Source organism: Bombina bombina, chromosome 1 (assembly GCF_027579735.1).
Source record: "Bombina bombina isolate aBomBom1 chromosome 1, aBomBom1.pri, whole genome shotgun sequence".
In the NCBI taxonomy this organism is placed as follows: domain Eukaryota; kingdom Metazoa; phylum Chordata; class Amphibia; order Anura; family Bombinatoridae; genus Bombina; species Bombina bombina.
The window spans coordinates 175,694,768-175,718,721 of NC_069499.1; the positions used below are offsets into that span (position 1 = coordinate 175,694,768).

Genomic DNA, 23,954 nt, shown 5'->3' on the forward strand with positions numbered 1-23,954 from the left:
CATACGATAGTCACAGACCCAGACACAGTGACTATCATATGTGCCGCTAGCTACTGTTAACAATTCAGGTGCTAACCAAATGAGACAAGCACCCATACACATGCCCCCTCAATATCCAATGAAAGTAATAATGTGGAATTGGAGGAGGGAGGAGCTATGACGCGATGCGCCATAATTGTAGGATTGGCTCAAACAGGGTATTTAAGTTGGGCCGAAAAATCGCTTGGCTTGTCCTATTCATCACAATCACATTGAGAAAGGCTGTATACAGGCCGAAACGCGTTTGTGCTAAACTTTTTTTCTTTTTATAGTCTTGCTTACGCCTCTATCACCTGATGCCGATGTAAGCTGTTATTGGCCAGGAAACAGGGAGGCAGACAGACTATGCAGTGATAGTTAATTTGGGTTGTTTTGTTTTTTAAGTGTGGTGGGAGATTTACCAGGGTTTCCAGGATTTTGTGATGTAATATCTTTATTAAAAGTTATATTTTAAGTGTATACTCAATTAGAGGTGGAGTGCTAAATCCCCTTACATTTTGAATGGGGTATTGGTGTTCCTTCTCTATGTCCTAATCCTTTTTCTCATAAAGAACATCTGTTGCACAACTTGGATGTTTTGCGTGCTGTAAAGTTCTACCTACAGGCAACTAAGGATTTTCTCCAGTCTTCTGCCCTGTTTGTTTGTTTCTCAGGAAAGCGTAAGGGTCAGAAAGCTACTGACTGCTACTTCTCTTTCTCTCTGGTTGAGAAGTATTATTTGTTTTGCTTATGAGACTGCTGGTCAGCAACCTCCTGAGAGAATTACAACTCATTCCACGAGGGCTGTCTTTTTTCTTCTTGGGTTTCAAAAATGAAGCTTCTGTGGAACAGATTTGCAAGGCTGCAACTTGGTCCTCTCTGCATGACCCCACCCTTAATTTAAGACAGTTATTTTTGTCTAAACCTCAAGCCCCTCTACACCTTTTGTGTTATTCCTTTTCCATTTCCCTTCGCTCGAATGACTGGGGATTATGGGTAGGGGAGTGACACTTAACAGCTTTGCTGTGGTGCTCTTTTCCTCCTCCTGCTGGCCAGGAGTGATATTCCCCCTAGTAATTGATGACATAGTGGACTCTCCATATTCGGAAAGAAAGAAATTTATCAGGTAAGCATAAATTTTGTTTTTCTGGGGGTACATTTCAGTATATGTATTTTAGCTAGGATGTAGTTTCTACTAATTGCATGTACACAGTTTTATAACAGCATACTGACCTGCACCTTTTATTTATTTTTATATATATATATATATATATATATATATATTTTCTTTATTACCTTATTGTTATTATATGCTCTCATGACTAACACCTGCCTATCTATGTACTAAACTGTATTGACATGGTATTCGCTTATATGCCTGTTATCTTTGTGAAAGGACATGTATTGGTTATGTTGTCATTCATAAAAAAACTATAATTTAAAAAAAAAAGAATACCAAGATAACTAAGCATATTTGGTAATAGAAGTAAATGAAAAACTTTTTAAAAAGTGTATGCTCTGTCTGATTTACAGAACAATTATTTATTGCATGTCCCTTTTAAGGTACAAAATGCAAATAGATATTTTTTTCTGTCAACCATTAAAACAGTGGGAGCAGTGGCAGAACTTCCGGGATAGCAAAGTCTGCAGGTGGAACCAGGCCCTGGCGTTCCACCGGTTATGGAGGGGAAGGGTTGGAGTTCCGCCACTGCTGGGGAGGCCCAGGACGTGAGGAGGGCACAGGATGGAAGCGGAGGTCCCAGGATGGTAGCGGAAGGGGCCCACATTTACACTGTACCTTCCTGCCCTGGTGTCAGGTGTGTGACAGCTGTCAGGGCTGCTATAGGTATCTGAGAACCTGGCTGTCTTATTGCAGTCTCCTGTAAGCCTCTGTGTGTCTCATTTCTGTGAAGGTGCCATCCCAGGCTGTCCTACCGCTAAATCCACTGCCAGAGCTGCAGCTATGATTGGAGCTTCTGCCAAATTAGCCAAAGACAATACTGAACTACAAACCTAAATGATAAATTATACCTATTTCTTATTTTACTATCTGGAAAATAATTTTCAATAGAGATTTAAAAGCCCAGGATTTTGCAGGACACACACACACAAGCACATAAACACAAACACATAAATATATACAGAAACGTATACACACACGCTTCACAGGCAGACTATTATGAATAAAGTGTTAACCCTTTTTCTGCTAAGCCTTTTTTTCACCCGAATGCGGAGCCAATTTTGAGCTTTTTTTGCTACTTATTTTTACATTTCAGTGAGTGAACCACACAAATAATTTATATATATATTTAGCACGCCCAGCAGATTCACAATATGCCATTCTTATATTTATATTTCATGGCATGTGAGAAAGCTGTGGCCACAACCGTAAAAAAAATAAAAATATTATTGGGTAGATTTTAGTAAATAAAAATGAAAATAGCCCACTGCTGTTACTGTGATAACCTTACTAAATTGTCATCAAGAGTAGCCACGTGTGAAATAGGGGCCCATACCGGATTTTGTGGGTTATAAATTAGTTTAGAGAGGCCCCATTGTGCAGTACAGAAACAAAATCACTTTTTTCTTGCAAGGTGCTCACTGTTACCATAGTGATCACCTGACTATACAACAACATGAATATTTTTTTTTTTTTTAAGAGCTGGACTTGTCTACTGGAAAATATATTTTATCAGGGGTCTCTAGACATACAAATTTTTTTCATGGAGCAGGCGATTATGTTTAAAATTAGGGGTCTTGAAGCTTTGTAGCTGCTATGGGAACTGAGATTCAGGGGTTAAAAAAACTTCCCCCTGGTGTCGTCTTCTGGCAATCTCATGAAGCCAGAGAGGGCCATTTATCAAGCTCCGTATGGAGCTTGAAGGGTCGTGTTTCTGGCGAGTCTTCAGACTCGCCAGAAACACAAGTTATGGAGCAGCCGTCTAAAGACTGTTGCTTCATAACCCTGTCCGCCTGCTCTGATGAGGCGGACAGGAATCGCCGCAATTCAACCCAATCGAATACGATCGGGTTGATTGACACCTCCCTGCTGGCGGCCGCGAGTCAGCAGGGGGCGGCGTTGCACCAGCAGCTCTTGTGAGCTGCTGGTGCAATGCTGAATACGGAGAGCGTATTGCTCTCCGCATTCAGCGAGGTCTTGCAGACCTGATCCGCACTGTCGGATCAGGTCCGCAAGACCTTTCATAAATAGGCCCCTGAGAGTGCTGCCCACAAGGCCACCAATGATCCCCAGCCTGTAGTGCGGGGGGATTGCCGAAAGCAGCAAGGACTTGTCATGCGCTTACAGGCTGTCATGCCATAGCTCGTCATGCACATTGCAGGGGTTAATGTGTCCTTGTGGTTCTAACTCACACATGAGATTTACATGATTTACACCTCATTGACGAGGCCCAATGAAGGCCAAAACGATCGTCTGGGGTTGCTGTGTTCCTTGTTCAGAGAGGAATTGCCTGGTATTTTGGCGCTGGACTGACCGTAATAGGCAGGACCAGGCTGATATACTACAGGAAAGTTCTACTCTGTGAAAGCATTGCTGGGCTAAAAAGAAGGTGGTAAATAGCCATAGAACAGGCTAACAATGTTATTGAGCCGGTTGTTCTTTCCTGTGAATGTGCTTCTCTATGTATGAATTTAGTCTCTCTAAGGGAAAAAGGGGCAACCAGACGTGGACTCCTTGCTCAGTGGGCTTAGAGCAGGGGTGGGCAATTATCGGCCCTCCAGATGTTATGGACTACATCTCCCATAATGCTGGTAAAGCACTGTGTGAGATGTAGTCCATAACACCTGGAAGGCCGATAGTTGCCCACCCCTGGCTTAGAGGAATATGGCTACCCCTCACTGACGAGGCCCAATGAATGCCGAAACGATTGTCTGGGGTTGCGGTGTTCCTTGTTCAGAGAGGAATTGCCTGGTATTTTGGCGCTGGACTGACCGTAATAGGCGGGATCAGACTGATATACTACAGGAAAGTTCTACTCTGTGAAAAGCATTACCGGGCTAAAAAGAAGCTGCACCCAGGTGGTAAATCACCATGGAACAGGCTAGCAATGTTATTGATCCGGTTGTTCATTCCTGTGAGTGCCCTTCTCTATGTATGTATTTAGTATCCCTAACGGAAAAAGGGGCAGCCAGATGTGGACTATTTGGATGTCTGCAAATGTGTACTTGCTATAATATAAAAATATATATTTTGTAATTTACTTAACCCCTTAGCGACCAGCATCGTACCCTGTACGATGCTGGTCGCTATGCCCTTAAGGACCAGCGACGTACCCAAACCAAAAAAATGGTTAGAAATAGCTAAGTGCTACTTGTATTTATTGCCCTATAACATGCAAAAAAAGCAAAGAACATGTAAACATTGAGTATTTCTAAACTCAGGACAAAATTTATAAACTATTTAGCATGGTAGCTTTTTGGTGGTTGTAGATGTGTAACAGATTTTAGGGGTCAAAGTTAGAAAAAGTGTGTGTTTTTTTCCATTTTTTCATCATATTTTATAATTGATTTTATAGTAAATTATAAGATATGATGAAAATAATGGTATCTTTAGAAAGTCCATTTAATGGCGAGAACAATGGTATAGGATATGTGTGGGTACAGTAAAAAAATGAGTAAGAGAATAATTACAGCTAAACACAAACACCCCAGAAATGTAAAAATAGCCCTGGTCCTTAACTGTAAGAAAATTAAAAAATGGTCTGGTCACTAAGGGGTTAAATATGCACATCGTAAATCATAATTTAAGTAGACTGGATGTGCAAAACTCTCTTAAGAAATTCGTAATTTGAAGTACAAAATCCAAAGCGTAATTATTGTTTTTCATAAAACAAAAATTGAAAAATGGTCTGGTCCTTAAGGGGTTAAAGAGACTGTGTACTGTGATTTTTGTTTCTCCTATTTAACCTCCTAAAGGGACATGGAAGCCAACATTTTTATTTTATGATTCAGGTAGAACACTTTGCAATTTACTTGTATTATCTTTTATTGAAGAATTGGCAATGCACAACAGGAAGCTAGCTGAACCAAAATTGCGTTATCTATCTGAATCATGAAAAAAAAATGTTGTGTTTCATGTCCCTTTAAGGACAGCATATTTCCAACTTTACGATATTAAATAATTAACACGTCCTTCTGAGCACTACAAAGAACCAAACAATCCAGGATTGTATGAAAACATCTAATCTTTATTGTACAAAAACAGCTAATATCAGAGTACCCTTCATTATATAAACTGTAAATCAAGCTTCACATAACGAGAGGGAAGCCGTTCTTAATGACACAGCACACTTTAGCTCTCTATTGAATTCATCATTATCCATTCCCTTCTTAAGTGCTCCAAACATATTATACACCTTTTTTTAACAGACAAACAGGCCTTTCTTATGATAATCTATATGGGTATATGGGTACATAAAATAACATTAAATAGGAATTACTGAAAAATGGGGCAAATTTTTTTTTTACAACGTTTTAAATAACGATTTCAACATAACTAGTGTAGCTAAAGAGAGTGTGACGGATTCCCCGGCTACCCTGACTGGGTAGCTCCGCCAAACGGGTCCTGCTTTCTCCCTGCCGACTGCAGCTATGTAGCTGGCAAGTGACCACAGCCTGTAGCCACCCCTGATGCCCGACAGCACCAGTACTCAGGGTCCCACCCTGTGGCAGACTCCAGCTACCCCGACTGAGTAGCTCTGCCAGAGGGTCCTTCCTTTGCCTGGAACAGGCTGCTATGTAGCCCAGGAAAGTGATTTCTATGTAGCCCAGGAAAGTGATTTTAGCTGGAGCTCACCCAAATAACTAGACAGACTAGCCTTCAAGTGAACAAGAACTGATTTTATTGAGAACACACACTCTTTTTATACACACATCTCATCTTGATAACACAAAGGAGAATCCCACAATTTTCCCGCCATTCCCGCCCCTCCAGACAGCCCGGCACCTCCATAGGAGCCACAGTCTCACATAATCCCAATACTTAGGGGTGGCGGTTTCGGGTGATCCTGGGTGTCGTTTTAAAGCTCTCGGTCCCCAGATGCCACAGTCCAAAAATCAGCATGATTCGTTACTGGGGACCGGAGTTACAGTCCGTTGAAGTTATGGGGTTAGGGGTGTCCTAAACCCCCAGTTCCCAAAGGAGCTCCCCTCTGATATTTGCCACAGCTCTTGTCATCCCTAGGGGCTACCAATCCCCAAAAGAGTGGAGCTCTGGGGCAAAGGGCTGCTGGAGCGACCAGGGGTAAAGTTAGCGGGTGTCCTGGTGTCCTGTGGCCGACTGGGAGTTCCAAGAGCCCGGCCAGCCTGAGAGGAGTTAGGCGGGTGTCCGTTGTGAGGCAGCCGACTGGGAGTTCCAGAAGCCTGGCCAGCCTAGGAGGGTTTTCCTGGTCATACACCAAACAAAAGCTTCCAGAGATTGTGGTTGCTCTGAGGAGCCCAAAACTACTGAGAAACAGCTGGGGTGAAGTCTATAGGGGGGGGGGGGGGGGCAAGGGTTCAGCCCCTGCAGCCCACTATCCATGACAGAGAGTTACCCCCACAAAAATTCATTATGTTGTCTTGATGTTAGGAATACCCTATATTTATAGATTTCCAAGTAATTTGTTGCAAATATAGGGCAAATACTACAAAGATGGAATTATTGGTTTCATGCTAAAATTTGCTATGCTTGGACTGTAAAAATCAGTCACCCAATTCAAAACAGCTACAGGGTATTTACCTAGAGGTATTTTGACACTTTTCTATTTAACCCCCTTTATTGGCAAGGGTAGAATGGGGAAAAAACAAACTGATCTCAACATAAGTTTTACTACTATGAGGATTTGAGCCCTGAATTATTCTTTAGTGTTGCCCATTTCTAAAATAGGACCAGTACTTTTAGGCATATGGCATTATTATGATAAACAATTGCTGTCTGACAAACCCAATGGTTTTTATTTATTCATATGAGGTCTCATGTCTGTCTGTGTATTATGGGAGAATAGCCGACCAACTGTCCTTTTGTGTGACCATGTCCGATCATGAAATTACCACTGTTGACAATTACAGTAAGTTGAAATGATTAACAGAAATGGTTTACTATGTTATATGTTGCAAGAAAAGTAAATGTATAAAATCATGCTTTTTTTTTTTTTGAGGGCCTTCATGGATTCTTGCACAGGGGTCCTAAGATTTGTAGTTATGCCTCTGAGTGCGAGTTATACTTATTAGCCAATGCCAGATCAGTCCCTAGGGTGCAGTTGCATTTCCTGATAGCATCAAAATAGCTTTTTAACATATTGGTCTTTCTGCCTATCATATGTATTTATTTATTTATTTTAGAGTTTACTGCTCCTTTAATAGCACATTTTGTAATAAACATATTATACATTGATAGAACTTATAGAATCAGGACTGCTTTGTACTATCAGAACATTTGCATTTTTCATTTTCTATCTTTATAATAGGACAGCTTTTCAAAACATTTTATATAAAAACTTAAAACTTATGGCCTTGTATCATAAAATATTATTGTTCCCGGTCTAATTAGATGTTTTTGTTCATAAGAATTAATTTGATTTGTTCCAAACATCTTGGTCCCAGACATTAAATTAAAAATAATGAGGATGAAAATCTGCCAGTGTGAATGTCACAATATAAACAACAATTTAGAAAAACTCAATACACATTGTTTTGCGGGAGGTAACTTTTTTATTTTGAATAACAAAAATGTAAGTCGGCCAAATTGCACAACAGCCAGGTGACACTAGAATCATCATGTTGCAGAGGGCCTTCTTGTCAAAAGCCAGAGCTGTCTGCTACATCTGGTTGCCGTATGGAAGCAAGGAAGGGGGAAGCTGTTTGTTGGCTTCTGGGGGTCGATGCGGCTCATTAACCCAGCGAACTCTGATTTATATTGGGTTAAAGGTTACTGTATGCTCACTTGGAAACAAAGGAAAGTATTAGAGACCTAAAACAGAAACTGATCTCTTGGTTAACTCTATATTTTTGTATATCCAACCAAATAGTGCTGCAATATTTGACCTAGTCAAAAGGTTAGGAAAATATAGAAAATGATTGTATATATCACATATAATCTGTGGCATCAACTGAGTATTGCATTTTTATTATTAAAAAAAAAAGGTTGCTTATTGATTACGGAGGTGTGTATATGTTTTCTATATATAAGGTATGTGCTTAACTAAAATGAGGAAATATAAATACTTCTTAGATTTGTTGTATAAAAATACATTTAAAAAAAGTATCCATCCTCACAGCTAGCAATGGTAATATTTATTACAAGTGATATCTCCAGCTATAGACTCTTAATGCACAAGCAGTGTTAAGGTGCATAATTACATATATATGGCCCCCTTTTAAATTTTTCAGAGTTTGCTGTTTAAATGCACATAGATGAATTACATCTTAGAATAGAAACATATTTCCAATATACAATGTATTTGCAAAAATGCTTCGATTAAAAGTTAGAACTGTTTTAGTGTTAACATTTTTCTATGCACGTGCATGTGAAGCATAATTAGATATTCTCAGTGCACCAGCATTTTAAGTGCTGCAGCTGCTCAGAGTGCCAGTGGGGCTTGTATCATGTCAGCAATTAACAAATTGAGTCATTACCAGATGACCTTAGGCTCTCTGAGCAAGTGCTGTGTTTAAAATGCTGGTGCACGGTGCATACTTAGATACACATTTGAAACAGCTATAGCTTTTATTATAAGCATTTTTGCTAATACATGTATATTACAGAAATATTTCTATTCAAAACTGAAATGTATCCATGTGTATTCTAATTTTGTCTGGAATGTCCCTTTAATTTCTGTTTAAATTAAAAAAAAAAAATTAATCTGTTTCATGACCAGAAAATCAGGTTTCCGGACCCTCCAGAATGTGTAAAGATGTTGTGTGAAAAACTATAAGAAACGGTCTCTTAGCTTTTTTTGCTTTTTTTTTTTTTTTTTTTTTTGCAGAGTTTCCATAGATCTCCATGGAACCAAAATATGTTTATTGGTTCAGCATTTGATAATTGCCTCTTGTTTTTGTATCTGGGTTTATTTCACTTAAAGGGATATTAAACCCAATATTTTCTTTCATGATTCAGATAGAGCATTCAAATCGTAAGCAACTTTCTAATTTACTCCTATTATCAATTTTTCTACGTTCTCTTTGTATCTTTATTTGAAAAAGCAGGAATGTAAGCTTAGGAGCCAGACCATTTTTGGTTCAGTGCTTGCTGATTGGTGGCTACATTTAGGATTAATACGAAGAAAATATAGTTCACGGGCAATTTAAAATGTTACTTGATTATCCTCTTGTTAGTTATATAAAAAATATAGTATTAACTATATTTTTGGTATGCCAAGTTACATATTTTAAAAGCTATTATCTAAATATTTACAGGTTTGTCTCTCTTTATCTTTGTAGCCTTGAATAAACAAGATTGGTGTATTGGTAATGAAATGACTGTAATTTGATCAGCTATCTGTGTAACAGATCCTAACTAACTAGTGTCTGCCCTGACTCATATAAAACCTCCTCTAGTTGCATGAGGACATCTTTAACACATCAGATCATGTTTCTCCCAGGACACTTGTAGACTGGAAATGAATGTAGTTTCTCTGTTTTGTGGTCACCAGATAGTAGCAGAGAGCGTATAAACTATGCAAAAACCTGAAAACTGTTATTTACACATTGAGTTGCAGATGTTTTCTAAAAGATATATATATATATATATATATATATATATATATATATGTGTGTGTATATATATATATATATATATATATATATCTATATATTTATATCTATCTATATATATATATATATATATATATATATATATATAGTGTGTATATACAGCTGTTTGTGAGTGCTGGTAAGTATCCAGGGATGTGAGTTTTAATCCACCAGGTCATCTTAGATCTGGGGATGAGGGACTAAACCGTAGCTGTGTAACTGCCCCAACTGCTTCCATATTGGAATACAATATATATGACATCCATAATTATCTGCTATGGTGGGAAAATGCAGACCTGTCTAAAACTGCTCTAAATTTAATTCAGTATAGGGTTCCCAGATTTATTAAAGAGAAGACGTTGTTGGACGTAAAGAAAGAATGTTTGTGATATATTTAAGGGTAGCAATAATATTCTCCCTAAAGTGCAGTAAAGTCTGAGCTAAGCTAAAAATAGATACATAAATATTTCTAAAAAAAAATTTATATTATGTATTGGCTTAAAAAGTGCAGCCTCTGGGCAAGATAGATGTTATGGAGTTTGGTTTGCTCCAGATGCCACAGCAACAGGATTTTCTAATATAGTTGACAAGTAGTGTTTAGTGCACTACATTAAGGAAGGTTAATAGGTGCGTTCCAGTCCTCAGAGTGAAGACAACCCTGGCCCATCCGTTGTTCACAAAATGGATACTTTTTGTAATAGACTAATGTAATAAATAGTTTCCTCATCTGTACTTTATAGTCAGATGATAGGCAGGGTGATTTGTATGGGTCAAGGATAGTAGGTGTGAGTCATCAAATGAGTAAATGGTTGGACACATAGGGCAAGATTACAAATAGAGCACAAAAAGTATTAGCGCTATTGTGCACTAATATTGCTTAATAGCACTTTTTTTTCCATATTACTAGTTGAAAGTTTTTTTTTAGCAAAAGTTTTCTCCAACATTGGTGTGTCCGGTCCACGGCGTCATCCATTACTTGTGGGAATATTCTCTTCCCCAACAGGAAATGGCAAAGAGCACAGCAAAAGCTGCCCATATAGCCCCTCCTCAGGCTCCGCCCCCCAGTCATTCTCTTTGCCGCTCTGAACAAGTAGCATCTCCACGGAGATGGTGAAGAGTATGTGGTGTTTAGTTCTTTCAGTTCTTCAAGGGGTTCCGTTTGAACCTTTACATTCCATAGATATTAAGTTACTATCTTGGAAAGTTCTGTTTTTGGTTGCTATTTCTTCTGCTAGAAGAGTTTCTGAATTATCTGCTTTGCAGTGTGATCCACCCTATCTGGTTTTCCATTCAGATAAGTTTGTTTTGCGTACTAAGCCTGGTTTTCTTCCAAAGGTTGTTTCCAACAAGAATATTAACCAGGAAATAGTTGTTCCTTCTCTGTGTCCGAATCCAGTTTCAAAGAAGGAACGTTTGTTACACAATTTAGATGTAGTTCGTGCTTTAAAGTTCTATTTTGAAGCAACAAAAGATTTTAGACAAACCTCATCTTTGTTTGACGTTTACTCTGGTAAGAGGAGAGGTCAAAAAGCTACTGCTACCTCTCTTTCTTTCTGGCTGAAAAGCATTATCCGATTGGCTTATGAGACTGCCGGACGGCAGCCTCCTGAACGAATCACAGCTCACTCTACTAGGGCTGTGGCTTCCACATGGGCCTACAAGAACGAGGCTTCTGTTGATCAGATATGTAAGGCAGCGACTTGGTCTTCTCTGCACACTTTTGCCAGATTCTACAAATTTGATACTTATGCTTCTTCGGAGGCTATTTTTGGGAGAAAGGTTTTGCAAGCCGTGGTGCCTTCCATTTAGGTAACCTGATTTGCTCCCTCCCTTCATCCGTGTCCTAAAGCTTTGGTATTGGTTCCCACAAGTAATGGATGACGCCGTGGACCGGACACACCAATGTTGGAGAAAACAGAATTTATGCTTACCTGATAAATTACTTTCTCCAACGGTGTGTCCGGTCCACGGTCCGCCCTGGTTTCCTAATCAGGTTTGAAAAATGTCTTTCTTTATACACTACAGTCACCACGGCACCCTATAGTTTCTCCTTTTTTTCTCCTAACCGTCGGTCGAATGACTGGGCGGCGGAGCCTGAGGAGGGGCTATATGGACAGCTTTTGCTGTGCTCTTTGCCATTTCCTGTTGGGGAAGAGAATATTCCCACAAGTAATGGATGACGCCGTGGACCGGACACACCGTTGGAGAAAGTAATTTATCAGGTAAGCATAAATTCTGTTTTAGGGTGCACTAACATCTGGATGTTGGGTAGCACGGGCTCACTAAATCCGTCACAAATTTCTATGGCGGCTCACTGAAAAACCTTGTGGTGGCTAACGCTTTAGTGCTAATCTGAAGGTGGCCTATACTTCCTCTCAAGTACTGGAGCTCTTCCATTAGTTATACACTATGGTGTTGTATTAAAATGTAATTTTAAAAAACTGAACACAAACATACGTACACAAAACTGCACCACTTTTCAGCTTTATTTTGTGTTGCATAACACTTAACCCACCACTTGTAATATGATCGCTAATAGTGCTCCCTGTGTATACAAAGGCGCAATGCCGTTTAGGAGTTCATTAATGTAGGAGCAAGCACTGATATGAGCAGTTTTGGACTGAGCGTGCATGAAGATGCGTTCCATATAAAATCCTGGTCACGAATCGCAATCTTGTTTGGACAGCTTCTATTCAGATACTCTGTTGCAAGGGAGCCTGTTCACATTTGAATACTGTTACAATCCAGTCTAAGAAGACATCATAAGTCATTCTAATAGAAACCCTTAGTCTTGTTCTTTTTTTAAGATCACGCTAAACTGAAATAGTTTTTCTGCAAACAATAAATAAAAATATTGAAAAAAATATATACTTAAAATAGTAAAAGTGACAATATATTAATTGAGCAGTGATGCACAATGTGCCTATCATGCCAAAAATGTAGAACGTTTAGCAGTAGTGAGGATGGAATCAGATTGCAATAGGTTCCTTTTGGACTTGCGATTGCACGATCTGTTTTGAAATCCTGTTATGAGGACACCAGTACTGTTAGTAACAGTCACAACAGTGCAAGTGTGACGTAGAATAAAACATTCACAGATTACTACATGCAATTTGTAGATGCTTGGTTCCTGCAGATCCCTTTAGCTGTATAGGATATCACATATTCATATGTAACTATAAATATAAATGTGTGCCATGTCCACTGCAGACGGCCTATATCAGTGATAGCGAACCTTGGCACTCGATATTTCAGAACTACATTTCCCATGATGCTCGATTGGACTTTAGAGTGCCTAAGCAGAATGTAGTTCTGCAACATCTGGAGTGCCACAGGGCGCCATCAATGGCCTATATAATAGTGATGAATCAATACCATGTATGTTAATACACCTGTAAAATGTCTCCTGTGGACATTTCAGAGTGCTTTGCACATGTGCAAGATAATAGACTGTTTATACTTAGTCTTGGAATACTTGCAGAGATGTGCAAAGTGCCATTCCGGGGCTTTATCAAGTGCCTTGAAGTGTTAAATTTGAAAATTAAAAACAGGTCTTGAAATTTTAATGTCATAATGCAATGTTCTAGTTTATTAGAGTATTATATTACTGTAAGACTATTTTTTTTTCTATGTATTTAACCTTTTAGAGGGTTTTTTAAATTTGTTCTTAGGAGCCACAATTCATTGCAGCTCCATACACAAAGAAATGAGCAGCATATGTGAGTAGCCACTTACCACTGACTATGTCACGCTCAGGTCTGTCATGGGAACAACCCTGTTATAGAAGTTTAAATTAGTTTTTAACCCATTTCCCAATCTGCGGATCAGGTCCGACAGACCTTGTGAGATGCTGGTGCAACGCTGCCCCCTGCAGATTCACGGCCAATACGGTTGATTTGTGGCGATGTGTGTCCGCCTGCTCAGAGCAGGCGGACAGGGTTATGGAGCAGCGGTCTTTAGACTACTGCTCCATAACTGCTGTTTCTGGCGAGCCTACAGGCTCGCCAGAAACACAGTGCGTCAAGCTCAATATGGAGCTTGATTGATAGGCCCTTTAAGCTGATTTAGAGGGTAGAACACACTGTGCTCTCTTTGGCAGCCAATGGGTTAATTTGCCTGCATGATTTAGGAAGCAACAGCCCTTATTTCTGGTGCGATTCCCTCTCAATAAATTGGTTTGTAAATGTAAGTGAGGCATGTGTGATAAAATACCTTCATGTTTCCTTTCAAACAACTGTGCTTCAGGAGTTAGATCATGTATGTGTCTACTAGATATTTTTTAGTTTTCTGGAGTTTTTAGCATGATACCTGAAATCTCATCTTTTTATTTCTGTATTTGTTTATTTTTATTTGTTCTTCTCTTTTTATAAAACTATTTAAATAAAAGCAGAGACACAAAAAGGATTAAACTATGAAACTGTGTATCACTTATTAAAGGAATACAAGTGTTTATCTCAATGGTTAAAAAAGTAATATTATACTGTATGCTACTTAGCTATCATAAAAAAAAAATGTTCAAAGGCTGAGTCAACAAAAAAAAATGTGGATTGCACCTTTATACTTGTGTAAATCCCTCTACGGCCATTAAACACAAAATGAGAAGGTCCCTGCTGCTAAATTGGAGTCCGGAGAAGTCTGTGGCAACAGGATCTGAGGAAGGGAATTCCAGACATAGCAACGTGAGACCTGCTACTTACTGAGACCATCCTGCCCCCCCATCCACACTCTGCAGGGAAACCCTGGGACAAGCTGTACCGGGGGGAGATGGGCATCTTAAGCCATAAAATATTTGTGCAGCGGCATTGTTGCTACAAAGTGTGATTGGGCTAGGTGCGAATGATTTGCCATCACTGTTTGAGTGCCGATTGGCATACTGCTGTTTACTATACCTGTTCTCTGAGTAACACAACTGCTTTGTCTGGTTCCCAGCCCATGCAACGGAAGTGCTTTATTTTACATATTTCTGTACAGACACAGCAAGAAAAAGCAACAAGCACTGTGTACAAAACCATGATTATATCTGCTAGACTGGTACTTCCAAAAGATAGGCTACTGATACGTAAATACGTAAAAGAACATGAAACCAAAAAAATTTCTTTCATCATTCAGACATAGAATACAATTGTAAACAACTTTCTAATTTACTTCTGTTATGTAATTTGTGTAATTCTCTTGGTATCATTTGTTGAATTAGCAGCATTGCAGAACTGGTTTCTAACTGAACACATGAGTGAGCCAATAACAATCGTTATATATCTGCAGCCACCAATCAGCAGCTAGAACCTAGGTTCTTTGCTGCTCCTGAGCTAACCTAGATAAACCTTTCAGCAAAGGATAACAAGAGAAGGAAGCTAATTAAATAATAGAAGTAAATTGGCAAGTTGTTTAAAATTGTATTCTCTATCTGAATCATAAAAGAAAATGTTTGGGTTTTATGTGCCTTTAAGTACTTATTAAAGTGGCAATATATGCAGTATCACTGAATAGTACAGGGACAACAACAAAACTATTAAATATTTATTTTGTTGATTTTTTGTCTACAAGTGATTTTTTTTTAAAATGTATTTTATTTGATTTCCTGTGCTGAAACAAACGAGCATATTTTTTTGTTATATACAAGATAGATAGCAATAGAAGCAAAAAGCAGTTTGGAAGGGCACACAGAACACTAGGCCTCCGTTTTCAAGCTCTCAACTAGTTGACATCCCGCGGTGTAAATCTGTACTATGTACCTTGCCGCAAGCAATCATCTTGATCAATGCCCAAAGTTGTCATAAAGCAGCTAAATTACGCACACGTCAAGTTGACTCAGACAACAGCTATCGATTGATTACATTTAAAGTACAAATATCCAAACATATCATTACTTGTGTGATGTTAAAGGGACACTGAACCCAATTTTTTTCTTTTGTGATTCAGATAGAACATGCAATTTTAAGCAACTTTCTAATTTACTCCTATTATCAAATTTTCTTCATTCTCTAGATATGTTTATTTGAAAAGCAAAAATGTAAGATTAGATACTGGCCCATTTTTGGTAAACAACCTGGGTTGTCCTTGCTGATTGGACAGCACCAATAAACAAGTGCTGTCCATAGTCTGAACCAAAAATGGGCTGGCTCCTTAGCTTAGATGCCTTCTTTTTAAAATAAAGATAGCAAGAGAACGAAGAAAAATTGATAATAGAAGTAAATTAGAAAGTTGCTTAAAATTGCATGCTCTATCTGAATCATTAAAGAAAAAAATTAGGTTCAGTGTCCATTTAATCACTAGATACTGTACTTCTTCAAATTATCCGCCATGTTTTCACAGTTTGCATTAACGACGGATGTATGATACTCAGATCAAGGTTTATCAAGATACTATATGGATTTTAATAGTAATTATAAGGATTTATTTATGTTGCATATTTCCGCTGCTGCTTTGTTGTAATATATATCATACTACAAATAAAAATAAATTAATTTAAAAAAAAAAGATGTATTCAGGAAATATGTTGCATTGTTAAAAATTGTTTTATTATTAACATTTTTATGGGCTACAATTACAAATAGGTCAAATGGCAGCACAAAGTGAGTCTGTTTTTACATTTTAGTTCTGCACCAAATGAAACATAACACTTGACATGTGCTTTTTATAACAATTTTGATATGGTTGATAGTATCAGTGATTTGTGTGTTATATGATTTCCCGAGTACCAAGTACACTTTGTGTGTGTGTGTATATATATATATATATATATATATATATATATATATATATATATATTAGGTTAGTTACATCCACTCTACTCTCCTCCAGCACACTGTATCCACTGAGCAGGTATAATAATCTTGTACTCATAATAAATTGTAGTAAAATACACGCTGTTCATTAAAATATAAAATTACATTTGTTTGCTTTTTCATCAGACATTGTGGAGATGCGTCACTATCCACCAATAGATACATAGAAGTTGTCCTTATCAGCCAATGAGTACTGATGAGTATCACAAACGTGTTTCTTGTGCTTTAATATAATCTATTTTTCTAGTAAAAATAGAAATAAATATTATAATAGTTTCTACTCTCTAATGCGTTTAAGAAAATCTGGGTTTTAATCTCCCAATAAGGAAGTATATATTTTAAAGGTACATACACTAACTTATTATAGCATGACATTTTTGCCTTACTACGAAAGAGATTAAAATCATAGCTATAAAGTATCTGTCAAGAATTGCAGACACTGCAGCTCCTAAGCAGAACAGTTATTGGTGTGTCCCCTGACTACCATTCTTGACAGTTTCCTGCTCAGGCAGCTCCATTTTACCTAAGTGTTGAGAGCATGTAATTTTCACTTTAGAATGTCCCTTTAATTTGAAATACAAAATATAAGTGTTCGAGAAACCTGTTTATTAACATGTAGACTTTTTAATACTATGAGTTTCATGCTGGATTCAGGGATATAAGCTGATTAGTTTCACCATTGTGTATATAAAAACATGGGCAATATCTAATGTATTTGCCATATGCTATGTAAGTATGCTTTGGGGTTTTATGTAGCATTAGATTTACAAATAAAGCTGCCTGCAAAAAAACACCATTGTATCAGAACAGAGGAGCCACAGTGTTTTTGAACACAAGGTACAGTCTCCTACTTCTATGGGTGGAGACCATTTGCGTAAGGAAGCCAAAAGCAAATATAAGTCTGTCAAGTATCTGTCAGAGCTGATCAATTTTCTTCATAGACAAGCATTATAAATAACAAAACCCAGAACCTTTTGAATACAAATGCAGGCAGCAATATATAATACAAATAGGCACCAAGAGAATTTGCAGGAGTAGGGGAGATATAGGATTTGTTTTAAAGTGGTGTTTCTGTCTATATGCCATTTACAGTATGTCCGTCTAACAAACTGTGTGCTTTTCTGCATGGGAATGTTTGCTTTTTTATTGCTTGCACTATAGTATGTGTAAAGATAGTTTGACAAGGTTATGTTTGTGCAGAGGGAGGTTGACACTGACACATCCCTCCCTGCTCTGTATCAGAAATATTGCAAAGTAGCATCATAATTATAATTAATTTCTAGGTAAGCAATTCAGTTTGCTGGTAGACTACTGTTAATTGTAGTTGTCCAGTATAACAGAATGATTTTCTTAATAAAGGTGGTAAGAGTCAATGAGCCAGTACTCCAGCAATTATCCTCCCTACCACTAGGAGGAGGCAAAGATTCCCAAACCCCAAGAGCTATATATAACCCCTCCTACATCTATGGTAGTCTTATCTTTGCATCCAGCTTAACAGAATGATTTTTAAAGGGGTTTTTTTAAGTTCATAATTTAGATGCAGAGTATGCAATTTTAGGAGGCTTTTAATTTTACTTTTATAAGCAAATTTGCTTCTTTCTCTTGGTATCCTGTTTTGAAAAGCATACCTAGGTAAGACTCAGGAGCGACAATGCACTTCTAACAACTAGCTTATGATTAGTGGCTACACACATAGACCTCTTGTCATTCACTCACCAGGTGTTTTCACTTAGGTTCCAGAACTGCATTGCCGCTTCTTCAAAGGATACCAAGAGAATGAAGCAAATTTGATAATAGAAGTAAATTAGATAGTTGTTTAAAATGGAATGCGCTATCTAAATCATGAAAGAAACATTTTGGGTTTTATATCCTTTTAAGCAATGAAGGTAGGACCTGGATATGGTCTCTCAAAAAGTTCTTGAGTTAACTTACAGCCTTATACAAATCTCATCACCAACCCTGAGTTTTTGAATGATAAAAGTTAGTTATTATTCTTTCACATCTCTGCCTTAAATTTAAGACTTGCATGAAATTTAATAGATTAATTTTGTATGGTGTTAGCATCTCTCAACATTATGGGCTCAATTTATGAAGCCCTTCACCTCCCTACGACCGCAGGTTCTCACAAGAGAACCTGCAGTCACAATTTATTAAGCAGCGGTCATCAGACCGCTGCTTCCCTACTCTCTTCTCCACCTCTTAGGTGGAGAATTCCAACCATGAAGATTGACAGCTCCTGCCTGCACGTGATTGCGTGGGCAGGGGGCGGGATTGCATGCAAGCGCAATATAGCACTCGCGTGCAATGTTAAATTCCGGCAATCAGAGCTGTCCGCCCTTGCTCGATAAATTGAGCCCTCTATGTTGGTGCCTTTTACAAAGGAGAACTTTAATTATTAATATGTCAGTTTCTCAAAAAGAAAGTCCAGTGCATAAATACCAGGTAATAAATAATAACGCATTCTTCCCCTGCTTTCCCGTGTCTAATGTTATGTTCAAGACAAGCACCATTATAAAGACCTTCAAAGAAGTAAAATAGAAAGTTATTTAAAATCACACGCTCTGTCTGATTCACAAAAGTTTCATTTTGATTTTGCTGTCCCTTTAGTACCCAGACATCACCCCTTATGTCATTTGCCTAAAACATTATATATTTGTGTGTGATACATTGCATCTAATCACACAGTCACCCAAAACTTATTCAACAAGTACAATGACTTGAAGAAGGTAAATGAGTGAATTTAAAGAACAAAATAGGTTAGAAGCGTACATATTTACATTTTGTAACTTAAGGGATAGTTTATTTCAGAATTGTTATTGTTTAAAAAGATAGAGAATCCCATTATTACACATTCCCCAGTTTTGCATAACCAACATGTTTATATTATACGTTTTACCTCTGTGATTACCTTGTATCTAAGCTTCTGCAGACTGCCCCCTTATTTTAGTTCTTTTGACAGACTTGCATTTAGCCAATCAGTGCTGACTCCTAGGTAACTCTATATGCATGAGCACAATGTTATCTATATGGCACACATGAACTAATGCCCTCTAGCTGTGAAAATTGTAAAAATGCAGAGATAAGAGGCGGCCTTCAAGGGCTTAGACATTAGAATATGAGCCTACCTAGGTTTCCCTTTCAACAAAGAATACCAAAAGAACAAAGCAAATTTGGTGATAAACGTAAATTGGAAAGTTGTTTAAAATTGCATGCCCTATTTGAATCATAAAATTTATTTTTTGAGTAGACTTACCTTTAGCATCTTCCCTTCTAGCAACAAAGGAGACAAATTGTTCTTTGGAAGTTGTCATTTTTATTTCCCAGAAATCACATTCATATTTTTTAAAAATCAAGTTGGAAGGAAGTTTACTGAAATCATATAAACACTTTAACATAATTCATTCACTGTTGCGAACCCTAAAAATTTCAATGCACCAACTTAAAAAGAGAGTATGAAGGAACAGCCAATAACCGCTACATAAATAATAAATCTCACTACAGAGACCTACAACATTCCAACCAGAGGGTAGCTCAACCAAAATTAAAGTGGCTTACACTATCATGGTTATATTATAGGGATCTGTTTGATGGCTTTAGTCTCAGAACACATTTTTAGTCTATTTTTATATTGTTTGTTTTTGTGAACTGATGTTTTGTATTTACAATGGTTATTAAAAGCGCTATATTCCCTAACTTTTATGAAGTAGTTATTGGCTATTCCTCATACTCTTTTTATGTGGCTGTATTAACATCTGTCATATCTATTGAGGATATGTTTGTATATACATTGGAATGTGCAGCTGCATTTGGTATAACATATAAGAACAGTTTTACTAATAGTGTATTTTTATCTTTACATCTTTAGATTTCAGATTCAGAGAAATAATGTGGATCCATCTAGTTACAGAAGCCTGGGGGACTGCTTCAAGAAAATCTATTGCGCTGAAGGGTAAGTCTGCGTAGTGAATGGCAAAAGAAAGCAGATACAAATGTATGGTTCAGTTACCTTACAGTACAATAAAAATAAATCCACTCAGGGCTGGTCATCGTAAGTGGACATGGAACACCTTGTAATTACGCATCTTTTCTGTTGTCTTGCAATAAATCAACCTATCAGCCTAGAGGGAACCTTCTCACAACTGGTTAAGACCTTGTTGGGTAAACTGCCCCACCACTTGAGCCAATCTGAACTTCTAACTAGTAGACACTGCTGGTCACTATCATTTAGTTGGCAAAACTTGCATTTATTCGCAGTAAGTCTGCTGAGGTCTGTTATGAACAGATATGTGACAGGTTTGTGAAGTCTGCATTGTGCACTTCCACAATATTTAGATATATAGAAATTATAAAATATATTTAAAAATCCATGAAAAGGACAAGCCTTAAAACGTAATTCCAACTATACTCTGGATTTACTAAGTTGTTGCAGAGGCCAATTTTGGACCTCCTAAGCTGATATAACAATTGTAATGGAAGAAGGTACTTTAAATTAAAGAAGACCACTCATGGATTTCGATTGGTAAACCTCATTTTTATAATAAAATTATGTAAAACATAGATAACCTTTAATTATATAGATTTGCACATCAAAATTGTATATATTCAAGGAGCTGTTGAGTTGAGAGCTGTCTAACTAATATAAAGCAACTCTGGAATAGTTAAACAGCATCCATCAGCGCTGCGGAATCTGTTGGCGCTCTACAAATAACCAATAATAATAATCCCCGCAAATACTTTATTTACAAAAACTCTTCTTAATTATTATTATTATTATTATTATACTTTATTTATGAAGCACCATCATATTCCGCAGCGCTGTCCATGAATACAGTTCATTTAAATAAAACAATAATATAAGACTTGTAAGAGACAGGACAACATTTACAAACACATACAGGAGGAATTGAGGGCCCTATTCCCGTGGGAACTTACAATCTAGAAGGGTAGGAGGTTGAGAAACAGGTGAGGACTGCAAGATTGAATGAGGGAAATGTTGTTAGGTAAGAGAAATATTATTGAGTTGGGTGGTAGGCTTCTCTGAACAGAAAAGTCTTCAGAAAGCATTTAAAGGAAGAACGATTAGGGCAAATATATAGCTCATACACTTGCTGTATAGGCAGTTCTATCAGAATAATGGTGGTATTGACCAGACTTATTTTTATGAAGCTACAGAGTGTCATGTGAATACCTAATGTCAGAATCACTGCTCCTATAAAGAATCTTTGGGAGCTTGGGAGAAAGCTTGAAAAGCCAGGGGACATGCGTATGAATTTAAATGATGTAAAACATAGATTGCCTTTGAAAATATAGATTGGAACATCAAATTGTTATATACTCAAGAAGCAAATGTTAAGATTTATCTAATACAAAACAACTCTGGGGTAATTTAACAGCAACCATACCCACAAATACATATATGTCCCCAAACACCACCAAAAAGTTGTGGTATAATAACATGCAAGATAGATAGCATGCGTTAACCTAACACAGTGAGTTAACAAAAGGCATTATTATAAGAAGGGAGAAAAATTACTGTTCATTCTTAGGACAGAGGAACTAACTGTGTATGTGTGTCTGTGTGTGTAGGGCCGTCATCCGGGGGTGACCCATGAGGCAACTATTATTAAAATTATTTTTTTATTATTATTTTTTTTTTTTACATGTTAAATACAGCTGACAGATGGGAACATTTGTACACCAGATTTGAAGTGGTGCTCTGGGTTGGGGAAATGGGGGGGAAAACCCCCAAACATATGTCAACCTTTCAAAAGTAATTTTCTTCATCTACCCATTCTGACAGATCATTAATGTACAATTTTGAATTCAAAGTATTTTTGTTTGCATATTTACAAATATGATCTTCTGTGGATTTCTCTGCAAGGGGGTGTGTGTGAATGTCTTTGTGCATTTTCAGTGGATGTCTCTGTGAGGGTGTGTGCGTATGTTTCTGTGCATTTTCTGTGGATGCCTCTGTGAGGGTGGGTGTGTATGTATGTCTGTGTTTTCTGTCGATGTCTCTGTAAGCGTGTGTGTGTGTGTATGTATGTCTGTGTTTTCTGTGGATGTCTCTGTGAGCATGTGTGTGTATGTATGTCTGTATTTTCTGTGGATGTCTCTGTGAGGGTGTGTGCCTTTGTATTTGTGAGTTTTCTGTGGATGTCTCTGTGAGGGTGTGTGTGTATGTCTTTGTGCATTTTCCATGGGTGTCTCTGTGAGGATGTGTGTGTGTGTGTATGTATGTCTGTGAGGGTATGTGCGTATGTCTTTGTCCATTTTCTTTAGATGTCTCTGTGAGTGTGTGTGTATGTATGTCTGTGTGTTCTGTGGATTTTTCTTTGAAGATGTGTGCATATGTCTGTTTGTTTTCTGTAGGTGTCTCTGTGATGGTGTGTGCATATGTCTGCGTATTTTCTGTGGGTGTCTATGAGGGTGTGTGCATATGTCTGTGTGTTTTCTGTGGGTGTCTTTGTGAGGGTGTATGTGTGTGTGGGTGTCTGTGCATTTTCTGTGGGTGTCTCTGTGAAGGTGTGTGTGTGTATGTCTGTGTTTTCTGTGGATGTCTCAGTGAGGGTGTGTGTGTGTATTTATGTCTTTGTGTGTTCTGTGGATTTTTCAGTGAGGGTGGGTGTGTGTGTGTGTATGTCTTTATGTGTTTTCTGTGGATGTCTCAGTGCGTGTGTGTGTGTATGTATGTCTTTGTGTGTTATCTGTGGGTGTTTCCTTGGGTGTATGTGCAAGTTTGTGTTTGTGTGTGTGTGTCCGTTGTCTGTTCCTTTTTTGACCTTACTACTGATTATTCACATCTACAGAGTTTAAGACTAATGAGACCTTTAACTAATCCACCACTTAACCTTCAAATTATTGTACAGTGCATGCTGTTGTCATTATATAGTTAGCATCTTCCTTGACAAAAAGATAATCAGAACTCCATGGGGCCTATTTATCAAAGCATCAACTGAAAATACGCTGGAATTCCGCGTCGTAATTGTCGCGATATTGATCCGCCGTAGTAATCAAAGCATCAAGATCGGCAAATGTTGAAATTTGTGACGTAAAATACGAACCCGCGATCTGAATCCGAAACAGATCAATGCGAGTTGAAAACAGTGGAATTAGAGCACAATCGTGTTCATTCGCCCTCCTAATCGACACTATTTGAAGCTCTCACAAAGTTATCAAAAATTCTACAGTTATGCTTGCGTCTTTTCCGACTGAGCATACCAAGTTTTTAATCTGCCACCCTTGAGGTCGCGGATGCCGAGTCGGAAAACACAGAAAGCTTATGTACGATGCTGCAAGAGAATTAAGTATATTACATAATAAAAGTGAATTAGAAACTTTATTAAAATTGTATACCCTTTCTAAATCAAACAATATTATTGCTCCACATTTGGTGCACTA

The 23,954-nt window shown here is 37.8% G+C and overlaps 1 protein-coding gene and 1 long non-coding RNA gene across 3 annotated transcripts in view; one reads left to right on the forward strand and one right to left on the reverse strand.

The window, feature by feature from the left end:
- Positions 1–23,954, forward strand: part of SLC25A21 (solute carrier family 25 member 21) — a 939,705-nt gene that overhangs the window by 546,621 nt on the left and 369,130 nt on the right. For both annotated transcript variants that reach the window (XM_053697732.1, XM_053697731.1), the window contains exon 4: positions 20,419–20,502. In XM_053697732.1, the coding sequence (XP_053553707.1) occupies positions 20,419–20,502 (84 nt within the window). The remainder of the gene's footprint in view (positions 1–20,418; positions 20,503–23,954) is intronic.
- Positions 1–23,954, reverse strand: part of LOC128645018 (uncharacterized) — a 261,753-nt gene that overhangs the window by 36,024 nt on the left and 201,775 nt on the right. The window lies entirely within an intron of this gene.